Genomic DNA, 16,746 nt, shown 5'->3' with positions numbered 1-16,746 from the left:
ACTACTATCGTTCAGCTTGTGAGGGTGGCGCGGCAACAGCAAGTTCGGACTTCTTCAACATCCATACCAGAACACAAACGGCAACGTCTAGGTTAATTTTGACCAATAAAATTCCTTTCCTTCATCGGAGGATTATTGCCCTACGAATTTGTCAGATAAGTGAAAATGTGTAATACCGTAATAATCGGGCCCAGTGCGACTCAGTTTCCCAGTCATAATCAAGTGAAGCAAAAAACCTCGTAAGGTTTTTCAAAGAGTTCGTTCGGATGACGTCCGTCCCGCACGGTTGGTTGCGGTACCTCCCTCGCGCCATCGCAGTCACAAAAGAAAATGAAGAAGAGGCCGAAGAACAATAACAAGACGAAGCTGACGGTGCGGTCTCTCGGAAGTCATGCTCGATACTCGTTTTTTAACATTTTGCTGATGATGCTCATGTACAGGGGGCTGAGGCCTCTAAAACCACTGCCAGAGATGACGATAACTGACGAGGAGGAAGATAACGATCAATAGACGTTAAACGCAAGTTTTTTTTTCAAGTCTTTTTTCTTAATATTTTTAGGAGGGGAGGGGTTGTCACCCATACGTCTGCCGTTGTCGCACTCAAACCGTTTGTCGCACTGGACCTGATTATTACGTAGGGGTCCGCAGCAGCAGCTCAGATTTTTTCGATTCAGCAAGTCGGATTTTTTTCGGGGCTGTGATTGGCCAGAAAAAAATCCGCTAATGGGACGAAAATCGCTGCGGTCGAGCGGCAGTAGCAGCTCACTTTATTTTTCTGGCAGCCCACAGGGCCGCAATGGCCACGTGCAAGGTGAAGGCATGTCGCCGCGTGGACAGGGCCACTGCTGAAGACTCGGCCCTCTCCTGCGATGTCAGCAGTTGCGAGCAGAGCATTCATAAAGTCTGTCTATCAATTCTACTCTTGCAATTCGACGCCGAGGGCTCGTTTGATCGGGTTGTGTGCAGCAAGCGTTGCTACAACGCGATTCTAAAGTCGGAGCGCAAGGCTTCAGCGTAAGCAGTCCGAAAGAGTTCCCCTGGCACAATGACTAAAGCTGCGTGCAGCTCTCGAAGCGTCTCCTGGCGCGCTGTCGGGGGTGGCATCGATCTGTTGGTGGTCAAAACTCTCTGCTCGCGAGTGGTCAATAAACATATTGATCATAAAAAAAATTAGGGGCATTGACAACCCCTAATATCTTGGCAAAGATCAGAATGACGTGCTCGGAGCCTTTTTTACTTGGTGTACTAACGATTGAGAGTCATTGAACTGACATTTCATGACCTCGAACGAAATAATTTGGAACCAATTTCGCGGTAGCTTCGAGAACAAATGTATCGGCTCCGTCTTCATCATTCACAGTCCCTTTACGATTCATATCTTCAACCTGCTTAAATTTGCTATGTTCAAGAAGCAACACTCCTCTTCACCTGCACGGACACCTATTAAGCATGACGCCGGCTACCACAGATATGGTGAATCGCGTAGCCATGTCACGGAGAACGCCACTAAACTTGCCTGGTTTCTCAATTGAAGCTCTCACACATTTGCCAGAATGGATAGCGTGGCTCGTGCATTTCGACAATCAACTTCAACTTCAGAACAGCTGGTCGCGAGTCAACAATAGCGGCGCTGCCCATTGGCTCAGAAATGCCGTGTTCGTAACGGTTTCTCAACTGACAGCAGCACCGCTCATTCCACTTTGACCTGTGCCCGTATGGAGGAGGAGTCTGACGCAGTCTTGACAGGCGGTGGCCCCGCCTCCATTACAATGGAGCAAAGATGCACCGCGGTGGATGTGGTGGCGTTGACGCGCGCTCTTGACGCGGGGCAAGTGGACGTGGCGGTGCACTGGCTGCAGCTTCTGCTGCTGACGGACAGCGGAGGCCGAAACCACCAGCCGGCTAACCGCACGAAATCCCTCAAAACCACCCGAGTGCGGCGTCTGAAGACGCTCCAGAGCGCGGTAATGCAGATGGTGAGCGATCATGATGAAGGCCAACAAGCAGACGGTCTCACGCTTCGTCCCGGACTGGCACTGAGGAGTGGGAACTCGACCTGCCAGCTGTCGTATTCGCAGCTGCAGATGTTTGCGTTACAAAGGATGCAGCCTTCCAGCACAGCGTACAATGTGGTGCGAGCGCTGCAGTTCAGTGACATGCCCTTGGACTTGACCGCGTTGGAGACCACTTGCACTGCATTGATGGCGAAGCACGAGTCCTTACGAACTTGCTTCGACATCGACACGAACGCTGGAGGTCAGCCGAGACAAATCGTGCACCCAGTGGCCCATTTTCAAGGCAAACAGGGTATTTTCGGAGTCGTCCAGAGTGAGTTGTTTGCGTCTCACAGCAAGGAAGATTTGTCGAGCGATGGAGAACTTGCTGCCGTTGTAGCTAAGGTTGTGGGCGAACCGTTTGACTTGGCACACCAGGCTCCGATTCGCGTGTACGCGTTTGTAGGTCCAGATCAGAGCTCTACGCCGCCGTGGGTTTTGGCTGTGGTGCTACACCACATCGTGACGGACGCAGCCTCCAGTCAGATTTTCTGGAACGATTTCGATGAGCTATATAACCAGTTCCTGCACAGAGATAACTCTTTGGTTACGACGATGGAGGTCATCCAGCAGCTGGAGGCCAGCGCAACTTGTGGCTCACGTGTGTCGTTCCGAGACTTTGCAGTGTGGCAGCGCTCTCGAATGCGGTCCGGAATTATGGCCCCTGTGCTGCAGTATTGGATGCAGCAACTCACTGAGGGCGGTGTACCCCCTCTACTTGAGCTACCGTTCGACTCGGCCGCACACAATCGAATTTCAGGGGAGACTAATGCGCTTGAACCGACCACTACAAAGGGCGGCGTTGTTGTATTTCGGTCATCTCCTGCGCTGCAGAAGGCGTTCTCAGCACTCTGCCACGCTCAAGGAGCCAGTATGTTCATGGGACTTCTCGCCGTCTTCTACCTACTGATCGAACGCTTATCAGGACAACAGGACTTCGTAATCGGCGCTCCCTCTTCAGGGCGTGAAATTGCAGAACTTCAGGATGTTATGGGCTACTTCGTTAACACACTGCCGTTGCGTCTTGGGGGCAAATGCAGAGAGGATGCGGATTTCACGGGGTTCCTAGCGACTGTGCGCGAGGTGGTACTCGGCGCCTACAGCCACATGGAGATACCTTTTCACAAAGTCTTGGAGCACTTGCGAGCAACGTCTCAGAGTAATCGTGATGGTGGCGGCGATGCTGAACGACGATGGCAGCACCCTCTTTTTCAGGTCATGTTTTCATGGGAGCACAGTGACGACGTCGTGAATGCCAACTTGATTGACTCGAAGTACGTCGAGCTCTCGCTACCGCATCAGTCAGCGAAGTTTGACCTCATGTTGTCCATGCGCTACCGCCATCTCAAGGGATCAACTGCAGGCGATCGCTCACTGGAAGGGTTGATGGAGTACCCCACTGCTCGATTCACGAGAGACAGTATCGACCGATTCACGGGCTACTACCTGGCGTTATTAGAGCAGGTCACTGCCGCACCAACAGCCCTGGTGCGATCTCCTTCCATTTGTATGCTATCCGATTCCGAGCGAAGGCAACTCGTGTCCAAGTGGGGGATGCCCAAGCCTCCAGCAGCATCGTCGATTTCAAATGACAAAACTTCGGGCTTCTTAGACGAGTGTTTGTTTGCCCAAGTGCAGAAAACGCAACATAACACCGCACTGCACTTTGAAGGCACGCAATGGACCTACCGAGACATGTGGTATCACAGCGGGCGTGTCGTGCGTGCGCTGGGAATGCTCGATATTCCAAGTTGTACCGCAGAGCTACATATCGGACTGCTACTGGATCGAGGACTGGAAAACGTAGCCGCTATGGTGGGCACACTGCGTCTGAAAGGGGTGTTTGTGCCACTAGACCCGGAGTTCCCACGTGAACGGCTGCGGTATATGGCACATGACAGCGAGCTTCAAGTGATCATCACACAGCGAAAACACTATCAAGTCGCTAGATATTTGGCAGCCTCAACCACAAGGGACTCAGAGGATGACGACGGTCTCTCGCCGTGTGTTCTGTGCTACGAAGACATCGATGCCCTGGTATCACACTACGGACACCCACAGTACGATGTGCGATTCCAGAACGGCGACTCGCGAGAGTCTCATAAGGCCACCGCATACATCCTCTACACATCTGGGGTACGTCTACATTCGTTGAGAGAAAAATTCATCGTGTTAACGTCTAACACACTCTGCAATGCGCTTTCAGTCGACAGGTAACCCGAAGGGAGTTGTGGTTTCTCACGCTGCTCTCATGACTACTCTCTGGTGGACGGTGCGAACGTACCAGGTGGCTCCAGACGATGTATTCCTCCAGAGCACGTCAACAACGCTAGACGGTTCACTATCCCAGCTCTTTTCACCGTTGCTCGTCGGAGGAAGTGCACGGATCACTCGTCCGAAGGGCTTACACGAGTTACAGTACATGCGGACTGTGCTGCTCGAAGCACCACACATCACGTATTGCGTATTCGTGCCTTCATACTTTGCACTGATCATGGACTACCTAAGCGACATGGGTGATCGCTTCCCCACTTCGGTGAAGCACATCGTGCTGGCAGGCGAGGCCTTCCCGATTGAGCTGGCGCGGCAATTCTACCGAAAACACCAAGAGAGCACGACGTGCCTGGTGAACGAGTACGGACCCACAGAGGCTTCCATCACATCAACAGCGTTTCGATTACCTCGAGAACTCGCACTACAAAGTACTAAGAGTCCTATTGACGGATTGCAGAGCGTTCCGATAGGAAAACCCATTGATGACCATCCGGTCGCTGTATTCGATGCCCAGCGACGCCTTGTGCCGGTAAACGTTCCGGGCGAGCTCTACATTGGCGGTGCAGGCGTCGCTCGAGGCTACTGGCACCGCCCAGATCTCACCGCAGAGGCATTTATTGCGCACGATGATCTACAGGAGATCGCTTCAATAACCCAAAAGCGAGGACGCAGGTGGTACAAGACAGGTGACTTGGTGAAGTGGCTACCCACTGGTGACCTTGTATTCCTTGGGCGCACAGACGCTCAAGTGAAGCACCACGGAATGCGTATCGAGCTGCAGGAGGTGCGCAATGTGCTGCTGCGCCACCGTACTATCAGGAGCGCCGAGGTATTGTCCATGTCGCAGCCACAATCTCCAGGACGCAAACGGCGGCAAGTCCCCTCGACCTCTTTGGTCGCCTTCGTCATGCTCACGGACTGCGTCGATGAACGATCAACTGCTGAAGAATATCTGAACTGCCTCCATGACTACCTCCGCGGACAGTTACCAGCTCACATGGTTCCTCAGTCGATTCGTGTTGTAAGCAGCTGGCCTCGAACACCAAACGGGAAGATCGACCTCCGCGCGCTTGCAGGTTGGGCTGGTTCAAGCGCGTGTGGGAGTGAACCTTCAAAGCCAAGTAACTTCGATAGGTCAACAATCACGGTGCAGTTGGCAACGGACATTTTGCGGCAGGTTTGGACTCAAACTCTTGGGCTTGGCCATCTTGACGACGACGAAGTCGCTGACGCCGACGAGCACGAGGATCGACTGATGACACGCTCGTTCTTCGAGTTGGGCGGTGACTCGCTGTCGGCCATCCGCGCTATAGCTCTAGCACAAGCACGGGGGCTGTCGCTAGCTCTCGAACAATTCTTCCGCACAGCGTCACTACCAGAAATGGCCCGCAGCGCTGCGGGTTCCATGATGGATCTGCACGAATGGACCTCACAGACGCTGGTGCCGCTCAATTGGCCTACGACCAAGTTGTCGGGTGTGGTGCCGACACTTTTCTTGTTTCATGATGCAGACGGCACTGTGTGGAAATTGCTGGAGTTGGCTAGACAACTGCCGTTTGCGGTCGTCGGCGTTCAAGCTTGCATACCGAATGATAAACGATCACTCGTCAATACGCAACCTGCTAGCGTAGAAGGGCTCGCGAAAATGTACTGGGGCATCATCCGTGAGCACCAACCTGAGGGCCCCTATGCTTTTGGGGGATTCTCGTTTGGATGTTGTGTGGCCCACCAGGTTGCACGACTTGCTATCGATGAAGGTCATGCTCTTTTGCCACTCATTTTGCTAGACGGTCTGCCTTTCGAGTTACCATCCGTCCAACAGCAGGTCACGAAAGCTGCAAAGGCTGCGACTCGACTTCGACTGGAACAGTACGCCATTGAAGCATTTAGTGGTGAGCTGGTACAGCCACTGGGGGTAAATTACCGCAAGTTCTGCGCCATGGAGGAGACCTACCAACCGTACACAGTTGCTGAAGAGGAGGCAGGTTGTAGCTCAAAGCCGCCGATCTGGTTAAAGGCGGACTTGTACATGACGCATCACTGGAAAGCGGACATTTGTCAGTATCGAGCACTTGGAATTGACATTTCCACGGTGGCTATTTTACCAAATTGCACACACCTCAACGTGTTGCGCCATCCTACCGCTGAATTGGTAGCCCGGCATATTCGACAACGCGCGAATGCGTCAACAAACTCTGGTATGGTCCTACAGTAATGTTCGACTTCATCCTACGCTATGCGATTAACCGAGTTGACGCGAATCCAGAGATAATTCTATGACTTGATAGCTTCCTGGTAAGCAGGAACTCGCAACAACAGGCCTATGACGTGTGAAGTTAGTTTGATGAGAAGTACCAAATAATAATAAGATTCACGGGAGTTCCTGAGGTACGTAGCCGATGTCTTGCCAACAAGTTGCAACTAACAAAGCAAAACCACTCACGGTCAAGTCCACACGGAACGCGGCTCTTCTGGAGGATAGTTTGGTCCTTGAGGACTCTGTCCATCAAATTGGAGTGCTGGATTGATTGCAGCTAGCACACGGACTTCAAAAATCCCAGGGCTGCAGATTGATGTTCGAAGGCTTGCAGTCCAAAGCCATCAATCACCTCATCACTCGCTGACACCATTTCATCGTCATTTCTTGGTTTGCGCGGAATTCAGCAAGTCATCACCATGGACTCAGCGTGGGCGTTCCTAGACCCTTGGCTTTCGGTTCTGAATGAATTCTTACTACCCGAGAGCAAACCAAGAGATCTCGACTGGGAAGTAGAGGTATTGATCCAGTGCGCTTTCCAATCCGACAAACCCCTAAGGGTGCATCAGTTCCCTATGAAGTTTTGGATGCATGAAGCTTGTCGACGAGACCGAGAGAAGGTGCTGCGCCTTCGAGAGGCTATGGAGCTGTTGGCCATGCTGGCGTTCGTGAATAATGGTGCGTTCCTGGAACTTCTGCAGGTTAACACATCATTTTATAACCTTGTACAGCCCTATCAGGAAGATCAACAAACGTTTTATCTTGAGTGGCTGCATTACCTAGTCGAAACACCATCTTCCAAAGATATCGCTGCAACCCAGATGCCAGTATCATGGGGAGTGCTACTCGGCTTTCCGGACTTTCCTTCAGCACTCGGACATGTATGGGGATGCAAATGCCCAGCTGAGATTTTGGTTATCGGCTCGATCACTCGAGCGCTTGCGGTCGAGTTAGGGAATGGAGTGGTGGGTATCTTCAGCGAGGGAAACCGTAAAGTGACTGCTTCTACGCTACAGCTACGGCCGAATGGGTAAATTGCGGACGCCCTAATTCGTTGGTTGAGAGAGTTTGAAGGCGCCGGTGGTTCAGGCGGCTCGCATTCGCGGACCCCATTCCTCGTGCTCCGAAAACCAGCTCTTCGACTGCCACCAACAGATGCCTAGACCCACGGGAAAATTCGCATGAGTTCCAGACAGCAATGCATACTTTAGTAGCTATAGACATCGAGGAAACTGCGAAGAGGAACGACAGTGTTTTTGCCTTAGTGCGGAAGGCTGGACACTTTGGGTATAGAGAAGTTGAGGGAACAAGTCGATTTTACAGGCAAAATCGCCGAATCCATTCTCGACGCAGTTTCGCTACCTTCTCGATGTTGTCGTTCCTCCAGTTGTTCAATTGCGAGCTGTCCGCCGATGTAGCGCGGCAGTACAGCAAGCGGGCCATCGGTGTATCGACCTCGAAGTGGTGTTGACGCTGCTGGGCGAGGATATCGGATATCACTGAAGAAACAGTTCGTGAGAGAACACTGGCGTTAGCTCGAACGCCTACGTCAAAATTCATTTTACGCCTAGATCGGAGGAATATCCCTCCCAAAGTTGCGGTGGGTGTGGACTTTTAGTTGAGTGCACTGCTATGTGGTCGCTCAGTGGCTGACAAAACTTGGGATGTCCAAGACTTGGAACCTATTTCGCTCGTCGTGGAATATGATCAACTGGAATTAAAGCGCATGGCATATGAAAAAGATGTTCCAGCGATCTGCTCGGCGGTAGCGGAATTGTCTTTAATCAAGAAGGGGCTTAAGTTTTCAGCTGAGGCGCCTACGAGCGAAGTTGCATGGTCATGGTTGACTTACGCGCTGTTCTGCGGAAGCTCTAGTGCTGACATGGACACTGTCGAAATTCAGCAAGCTCGTCTGACTAGCTCGGACGTCCGTGCAGTACGAGGCGTACTACTGAGCAAGTACCCCAAACCAATATCAGCGAGACAACCGGGTCAAGTACCGGACTATGGTTTTGTGCATTTGCAGGCGGGGACAATGCTTCGGTTCAAGGGCTGTAAAAAAGATGAAGATGGCGAAAACAGTCATGTGGTGACTTCCACTGCGGGTCGTTACCGAGCAGTTCACAACCCTGCTGCCGCACGCGGTTTGGTCGAAGTTGTTATCCCGGGTTATCGACTTTGCGAAATAAAACTGGAAGCTGATGGGAAAAACAAGTTTGTTACGTCAGCGAACAAGAGGAGGTAAGGCAACGGAGTTCTTCACATACAATGGGATTTACGTGGGTGGAAAATAATACAGTAGTGACCGATTTGCTCAAGTTAATTTGGTGGAGGTGGGCTCGTTTGTGCTGATGAAGGTTATCACTGCGCTACCCTTTAGAAGACCCGTCACACAAGACAGCCAACCGCAGCTCGAATTAACTGTTGGCTGAGGCATGTCCGTGTCTAAGAGACGTCACAGTGGCCGGTTTCAACGTGACAGTTTCTGCCGATAGTGAGCCATTGCGGAACTGGTGTGTCAATACGCTGTATTTACTGGGCTCGTTCGGCTTTCCCGATCTAGCGCCTTATTTGGCAGACCCCACGCATAGGATGGCACGAACTCTCGGTGAGCTGGAGATCACCACGGCGTCAGTTGACTCGAATGAAGCTGAGGCTCTTAAGACGTACGATGGGTATTTCTTGTCTCACCAATCTATGACGTGCGACGTTGAGGCTATGCTAGCAATGGTCTGTGCCGTGCATGGCCACAAGGACGACGGGTCAAAGGCAATTGGCCGTCTCGATTCGTTCATGATGAGTAGCATACTCAAGTTCGCTAAGACGCCCGTCCACTGCTCAGTTGTTGTTGCCGGCTTGTACGTGGATTAAGACAAAATATACACACTTTCACCAAGATTCAAATGATTCTTACTCAGTATGACCTGGGACGGAATTTTCATTCATTTGCCTTTATCAACCATCGCTCTGATAACGCTCGGAGGCTGTACAACCCCCGCCACTTTATTCTTTTCGTGGAACATCAGTGCACGTAGAAAAAACACGGAGTACCCCGACCTTCCTGGTTCGCCGGGGTCGAAGTTTTGCTTTTGCATTAATACACTTCCAATGATCAGTTCAGCGTGGAAATATTCCATGTGAGGTGGTATGTTCCCAAGTATTCTCCGGTTTGCTGAGTTACATGTAGAAAAACATGACTACAAATGATTCATGACGCAACGTGTTCTGGATTTCATCGAATGCGGAGCTCAAGCGAACATCACAGCAATTTAACAGTTGACTCTTTTGGTAAAGAAAAATGTTATGCCCAATCATTTATTGCAGAATTGGCGTGTAGACGGTGCGTATCGATATCACTTGATTGGCTGTTGGCAGTGGGCTGATAATTAAGGAGTCATACCGTATGGAGAGAGAGAGTTGGGCATAGCTGGTGATTATCCGTGCTCCCTCCAATGTAGAACACTTGTACCTCGAAACGCCGACCAACTCGTACCAAGAACTAACAAGGGAATCTCCCTTGTGCTTTTGTTGGATCAAGGGCCATTTAAATTGACAAACGATCAGCCTCCAATATCAAAGGGCTCGCAAAAATATACTGGGGCATCACCAACCTGACCCTCAATGCGTTTGTCGCCTCTTAGTGTGCTAGACGGTCCACCCTTCGAGTTGCAACCTGGTGAAAACTACCGACCTGAACTTAACCACAAGATCCCTGCTGCCGCTGTTGGAAGCGGAACGGAGTTACATGGCGCGGAATTTGACGACGTGATGTTGGAGGAAAACGAGAAGTTATGGAAACTAAACAGCGAAAGCAGGTTTGATCTAGTAGAGTGGGGTTTTAAGGGGTATTCCAACGCGTTTTTCAGCGTGTGAAAAATGTTTCCACTGTGCCGTAAGACTGAAGATACAAACGCAAGAATTGTCCAAAATACTGAATTACTGAAAATGAAGTATTGCGTGGCCGGCGGGAGCGCAAGACTGATTTTTAGCGCCTCGACGGACAATGCTGCGGAGCCGTTGGATGATGCAATTAGCGAAGTGCGGAAGGTCTGGGTTGTCCGCTTGCGGGCAGTATACTATTGTCGGCATGGCTTACCACTACTGTAACGGGGTTACACACACAAGTGACAACAGTCACTTGTGCACGATAACGGTCACAAGTGACAACTGTCACTTGTGCATGACATTTGTCACTTATGGTTTAACAGATAAATATCTGTTAAAGGTTTTAGATACTTCCTCACATTGGTGTAAGACACATCAATGGATACATTGAAGTGGGCCACCACAATGAGTGGTCCACACATACCCAAAGATCCTATTGGTAGAAAGCAGCATCTTTCTACCAATCAGAGACATGCATATTAGCGGGGCTCTGACAGCCAGCCGCTGCCAACCCTTTCATAGATGATAAACAGTTTTTAGCAGATTTTAGAGGAAGATCAATTTACAAACAATACAGTTCTCATTTTACCTTAAACTACCTACTTGGTGTTTTATTTGATTTATATTATACTTGTGGACTCAAGTATAATTAATTCAAATTATTAATAAACTCCTACGCTTCCTCATACACGTAGCGCGACGTGTAAGCTAAAGTAGTGAGCCAAAGTAGGCCCACTACACCTGGTAGCATTTTGTAGTCCGTCCAACGACCGACTACTTGACGTTCGTACGGGGTGTACGAACGCGGAGCCGAGAACCACATGAGCACGGAGGTGCCCATGGAGAGCTCCAATACGCCTGCAACTCATGTTGCACGCGCGGACTGCCCCACCTGTCGGATCCAGAGTGGGAGGCCTCCAACGACTGTCAACAGTCATTGGGGAGGCGGCGATAGCTACAATGTTGCGTACGCTATCGCCGACAGAGCAACATGGTGTTGCTCTGGGATTCATCATGAAGGAGCAGCGTGACGCTGCTTCCTCAGTGACGGCGTCGTCAGGGACGACACCGCGTGCTCAACCATTAAAATTGAGCGTGAGCAATTATGTAGGAAGAGAGGGCGAGCCTCTCCTCCGATGGCTTGTCGAACTCGACATAGCCATTGCGGCTCGACGTATCGTCGACCCGTTGTCAAAGGTTGCGTTCGCCATGTCATGTCTTGGCGGACGAGCGAGGGGTTGGGCGTACGGACGCCGACTCTCAGATCCTACGTGCTTTAGCACGTACGAGATATTCAAAGAGGAGCTCAGACAAGCGTTTGAGCCCCCGCAAAATGAGTTCCGGTCGAGGGCGGAATTCCTCGACCTGCAGCAGAATAAGCATGAAGTCCATGCTTACGCACAGCGCGCACGGTACTTGGTCTCGAACATCGTGACCAACCCGATAGACGAGGCGACTAAAGTCGTCACGTTCATGAAGGGACTGAGAGATGGGCCTGTGAAGACCTATCTCTTCCGAGAGTACCCGAGTACTCTCGAAGCTGCGATTACTCTCGCAATGCAAGAAGAGTTTAGCCTGCGGCAGGCTAAACCGCATGTGAACGTGCCGAGGCCGCAACCGCGCCCGGTAGCGAGGCCGGGAGGTCCGGAACCAATGGACCTCTCGAACGCAACAACTGCTGGTTACCAGCAGCACGGAGGTAACGTGCGATGCTTCCGTTGCGGAAGGATCGGTCACTTTGCACGGGAGTGTACAGCTCCCATGCCCCCTGGAGGTGGCCGTCGTGGCGATGCTAGGCATCGCCGCGGACCAACAAAAAACGCGAACATCCAGTAGGCGCGGGGCGCCCTACTGGTAATGCAGTCGCGCGTGTCGACATCGGGCACGCGACACTGAGGACTGCAGCCCCCAGTGAGACTAGCTCTCGCTGCAAGAAGCAAGATGTCAGGCCGAACCTAGTCATCTTGAAGGTTTACTCGAAGAGAGTGAGTGACTCTCTTCGAGATTTGGTGGATTCAGGCGCGTCGAACAACTTTGTTCGACTACGAAGCCTGCCGAGACTTGACTTGGAGGAGGTAGATACACCTCGAAGTCTTCTGGAGGTACGACTGGCAACAGGTGCCATCGTGAAGACCGAGAAGCGCGTCGTGAACGTGCGCTTCTCGTACAAACAACGAGTGTTTGTCGAACACTTTATCGTCCTGGACCTGGACGATAAGTTCGACGTGGTAATGGGCATGCCGTGGCTTGCACGGCATGATCCGGTAATAGACTGGAAGAAGCGCATGCTTGTGCGCTTCGGCCGCGACAGCGGAACAGAGAGCGATGGCCCTGTTACCGCGGCTCACCAGTCGAGACAGCGCTTTATGCTGCTGTCCCGGAGTGCCCAAGGAGTGCGCGAGGGCGCGCACAAGTGAGACCCACGTCGGCAATGCTGCCGACGTCGGAAGAAAAAGATGTGTTGGTTCCGGGAACCAACACCCACGTTCAAGCGTGTAAGGGACAGTCCCTGACCCGAAGCGGTCAGGTCGACAACGACGCGTCGGCTCCGGGAGTCGACGCACCCTCGGTCATGAGGGGCTCCGCCAATGAATGGCGTCGAGGTGACGAAGGCGTGTCAACTCCGGGAGTTGACGCTGCAAACAGTGCGGACGGTTGCAAACGTACCGCACTGACGCAATTTGCATGCTGTCGTGCAGCCGGGCTCCACGACGAAGCGCCATGCGATCAAGCCGGGCTTGATATCGCGCGCCCGCAGACAGGGTCTGCCGGCGAAGGGACACGTTACCGTGCAGCCGGGCTGCACGAAGGAAAATGCGGTCAAGCCGGGCTTGATACCGCGCGCCCGCGGACAGGTTCCGCCGGCGAACAACTGTCCACGGCCGGGCCTGGACCAGAAGAACAACTGTGCGGAGCCGGGCTCCGCACAACAAGAAGACGGCGCAAGCGGAAAACGCTGCGCAAGTCTCGGTCCGGGCCCGAGACGCAACAAGAGCAGTCTGCTGGGCAGACTGCGGCGGTGACGCCGAATGTCAAGACGCTAAGCGTCTTGACGCGCACCGATACTGGATTCCAGTATCGTGACATGGAACTCGCTAGTCCTCCGACGACGGCATCGGAGTTGACTTCGCTTCCAGCCATGAGTTGGAAGCGCTTCACGCGCGACTTGCACGATGGACGCATCGAGCAAGTCTGCGTTCTTTCGAACAGCGAAAGAACGGCGAGCGAGAGCGAAGAGCTGAGGCAGCTCTTCATGGGAAATACCACTGAGTGAAGACACTCTCAGGGCGAAGACAAGCGAGCGCTTCGAGGAACAAGGTTGGGACTCGCTGAAGTCGAGTCCCTATTACGGTGTTGAGGAGTACAAAGACGTACTCCCGGAAGACATTCCTGCGGAGCTTCCGCAGGATAAGGGCATTCAGCACGAGATTGATCTCGTGCCGGGCACGAAGTACTGTGTCACGCGGCAGTGGCCACTGCCGCGAGAACAAGTAAAAGCAATCGACGACTTCTTTGAAAGTCGTCGCAAAGCAGGACAAGTGCGGGAATCAAAGTCCCCGCACAGTGCTCCGACGTTCTGTGTCAAAAAGCCACAGGGCGGGTGGCGCATCGTTCATGCGTATAACAAGCTGAACGACGCGACGGTACCGGCGCAGACGCCGATATCGCGAAAAGATGTTATCATCGATTCGATGACAGGGAGCACCGTTTACAGTGCTCTCGACTTGCGAGACGGATTCTATCAGATCCTAATGCGTGAGAGCGATATCCCTCTCACGGCAGGGAGCACGCCAAGCGTCATGCTCTGTGAGTGGCTAGGGATGCCGCAGGGACTCAAGAACGCCCCTGCGACTTTCAACAGGTGCGTGACGCACTTGTTGCGCTCGGTGCGCGACTTCGCACCGAGCTACTTCGATGATGTGTTCATCCACAGCCGAGCTGTGGACGGGAAGACCGACGTAGAGATGCACAGGGCGCATCTCCGGAAGCTACTTGAGCTTATGCGAAAGCATAAGCTCTACGCGAACCTGAAGAAGTGTATCTTCGGGGCGAGCGAGATACCCGTCCTCGGGTGTCTCGTAGGGAAGAATGGTGTTCGCCCTGACCCGGAAAAGGTCAGAGTGATAAATGAATGGCCAACGCCTTCAAGTGTCAAGGAACTGAGGCAGTTCCTTGGCTTGGCCACGTACTTGTGCAAGTACGTGGAGGATTATGCGGGCAAGATCCGCCCGCTGTCACAACTTCTTAAGAAAGAAGCTGTGTGGAATCGGACACCCGATTGCCAAAAGGCATTCGATGCAGTCAAGCGGGGCTTGACTGAGGCGCCGATCTTGGCAGTGGCTGCCCAAGATCGCCCATTTCACGTAGTGTGTGACGCATCCGATTTCGCGATCGGATGCGCGTTGATGCAGCACGATCACGAGGGCCGTGATCGTGTCGTCTACTACCAATCGCGTCAGCTGAAGCCAGCTGAGCGTAACTATCCGGTGCATGACAAGGAACTCCTTGCCATGAAGTATGCACTCGCAAAGTTCCGAGTGTACTTGCTTGGGAGTAGACCATTTGTGGTCTACACCGACCATGCTTCACTGCGTACCGCAGTGAAGTCGCCACACATTTCACAAAGAATGGCGAGATGGCTCTCATTCTTTGCGGAGTATAACTTCCGGGTCGAATACAAACCCGGAAGATTGAACGTGGTGGCCGACGCGTTATCACGTCGGCCGGACTATGCAGAAGCTGTTGACGTCAATGGCATTGACGCCATGCGATCGAGCAAACCCACATCATCTCTGTTGGATGATGTGAAGGCCGCGTACGCGAAACTCTTGCTGGCCTATGGCGCAGCGCCTTCTGACAAGTCCCGTCAGAAGCTGCCCAAGCACCTTCGAGCGCGTGCACACCGCTTTCGTGTGCACGACGGACTGCTACTCTACAACGCAGTCGACGACAACGCGGATCGCGTTGTCGTGCCAAATGACCATGACCTGCGACTCAGGATCATGTACGAGTATCACGACGCCCCGACTGCGGGACATCTCGGACGTGAAGACTTACGTCCTTCTCACGCGCGACTTCTACTGGCACCACCAGTATAAGTGGGTGCGCAAGGCCATCCGTGCTTGCGAGGTATGCCAACGCGTGAAGCCTGCGCCATTCGCGCAGGCTCCACTGCAATCACTACCGACTCCGTCGGAGTGTTGAAGTCCATGTCATTGGACTTCATCTTTGGTCTTCCCCCGGACAGCGGAGGGAATACCGGTGTTGTGGTCTTCGTCGACCGCTTCAGCAAGATGGTACATCTTGCTGCGGTGCCGGCAGAGGTGACCGCGAAACAGACGGTCCGTCTGTTCGTCGACATGGTGTTCAAACACCATGGCATGCCGACCGACATCGTGTCGGACAGAGACCCGCGCTTCACAGCGCACCTGTGGCAAGAAGTGTTTACACTTCTTGGGCGCCAGCTTTCCATGTCGACTGCGGATCATCCGTAGACGGACGGTCAAACCGAGCGCGTGAATCGCGTGCTCGTCGACATTTTGAAGAGCTACGCTCACTCGTTCCAAAACTGGAGCGAGTGTTTGTCGATGGCGGAATTCGCCATCAACAACTCGGTGCATGCCTCGACCGGGCATACACCGTTCTACGTGAATGCCATGCGGCATCCCCGTCTGCCGAGTTTACTCGGGTGGTAGCTCCACTTTAAGTGGGGAGGATCTACTACTGCAACACAGCAGTCGCAAAAGCCGCTGACACTTGCACAGTGTCAGCCGCGACAACAAGGACCAAGACAACCAGGTCTGCGCGGGGCGCAGACAGCAGAAGAACCAACGGTCAGCGCAGTGCGCTGACTAGTAAGGAAAACGAGTCTGTGCAGAGCACAGACTCTACAAGGAACAAGGACCACGGGTCTGCGCAGGGCGCAGACACCGCGAAGAACCACGCAGAGGCCGGGCCTCTTGTGGAGAGCGAGCTGAACGAGTTCAGCTCGGATGCGATTGACTTTATCAATAAAAGACAAGCCGTAATTCGGTTTGTCCAGGACACGATTGCAGCTTCTGCGGATAAGCAGAAGCTGAACGCCGATAATATTGGCAGGGCAACACAAATGAATTCAACGTGAATTCATTGGTTTTATTATCTACTCAAAACCTGCCCAAACATGCAGTTTCAGTTTCGGAGCAAGCAAGCTTGCTCCGCGCTTCATCGGGCCATTCACGGTGATGGCACGCCACGGTAACGCATACACGCTAGCCATACCGTCTAGCATGCGGC

At 52.8% G+C, this 16,746-nt stretch overlaps 1 protein-coding gene across 1 annotated transcript; it reads left to right on the top strand.

Moving 5' to 3' along the window:
- Nucleotides 1–1,715: 1,715 nt before the first annotated feature.
- IUM83_10281 (Nonribosomal peptide synthetase) lies at nt 1,716–9,456 on the top strand (the record flags this gene model as incomplete). The annotated part of the gene is made up of 3 exons (XM_067934774.1): nt 1,716–4,190; nt 4,261–4,688; nt 9,036–9,456. 3 exons carry the CDS (start codon nt 1,716–1,718, stop codon nt 9,454–9,456), a joined length of 3,324 nt encoding a protein of 1,107 aa, XP_067793210.1.
- Between the last annotated feature and the right edge of the window lie 7,290 nt (nt 9,457–16,746).

Source organism: Phytophthora cinnamomi (genome assembly GCF_018691715.1).
Source record: "Phytophthora cinnamomi strain GKB4 chromosome Unknown Contig30, whole genome shotgun sequence".
Lineage (NCBI taxonomy): Eukaryota > Oomycota > Peronosporomycetes > Peronosporales > Peronosporaceae > Phytophthora > Phytophthora cinnamomi.
Note: the sequence above shows the minus strand (reverse complement) of the source record. Positions and strands in the feature narration are given on the sequence as shown.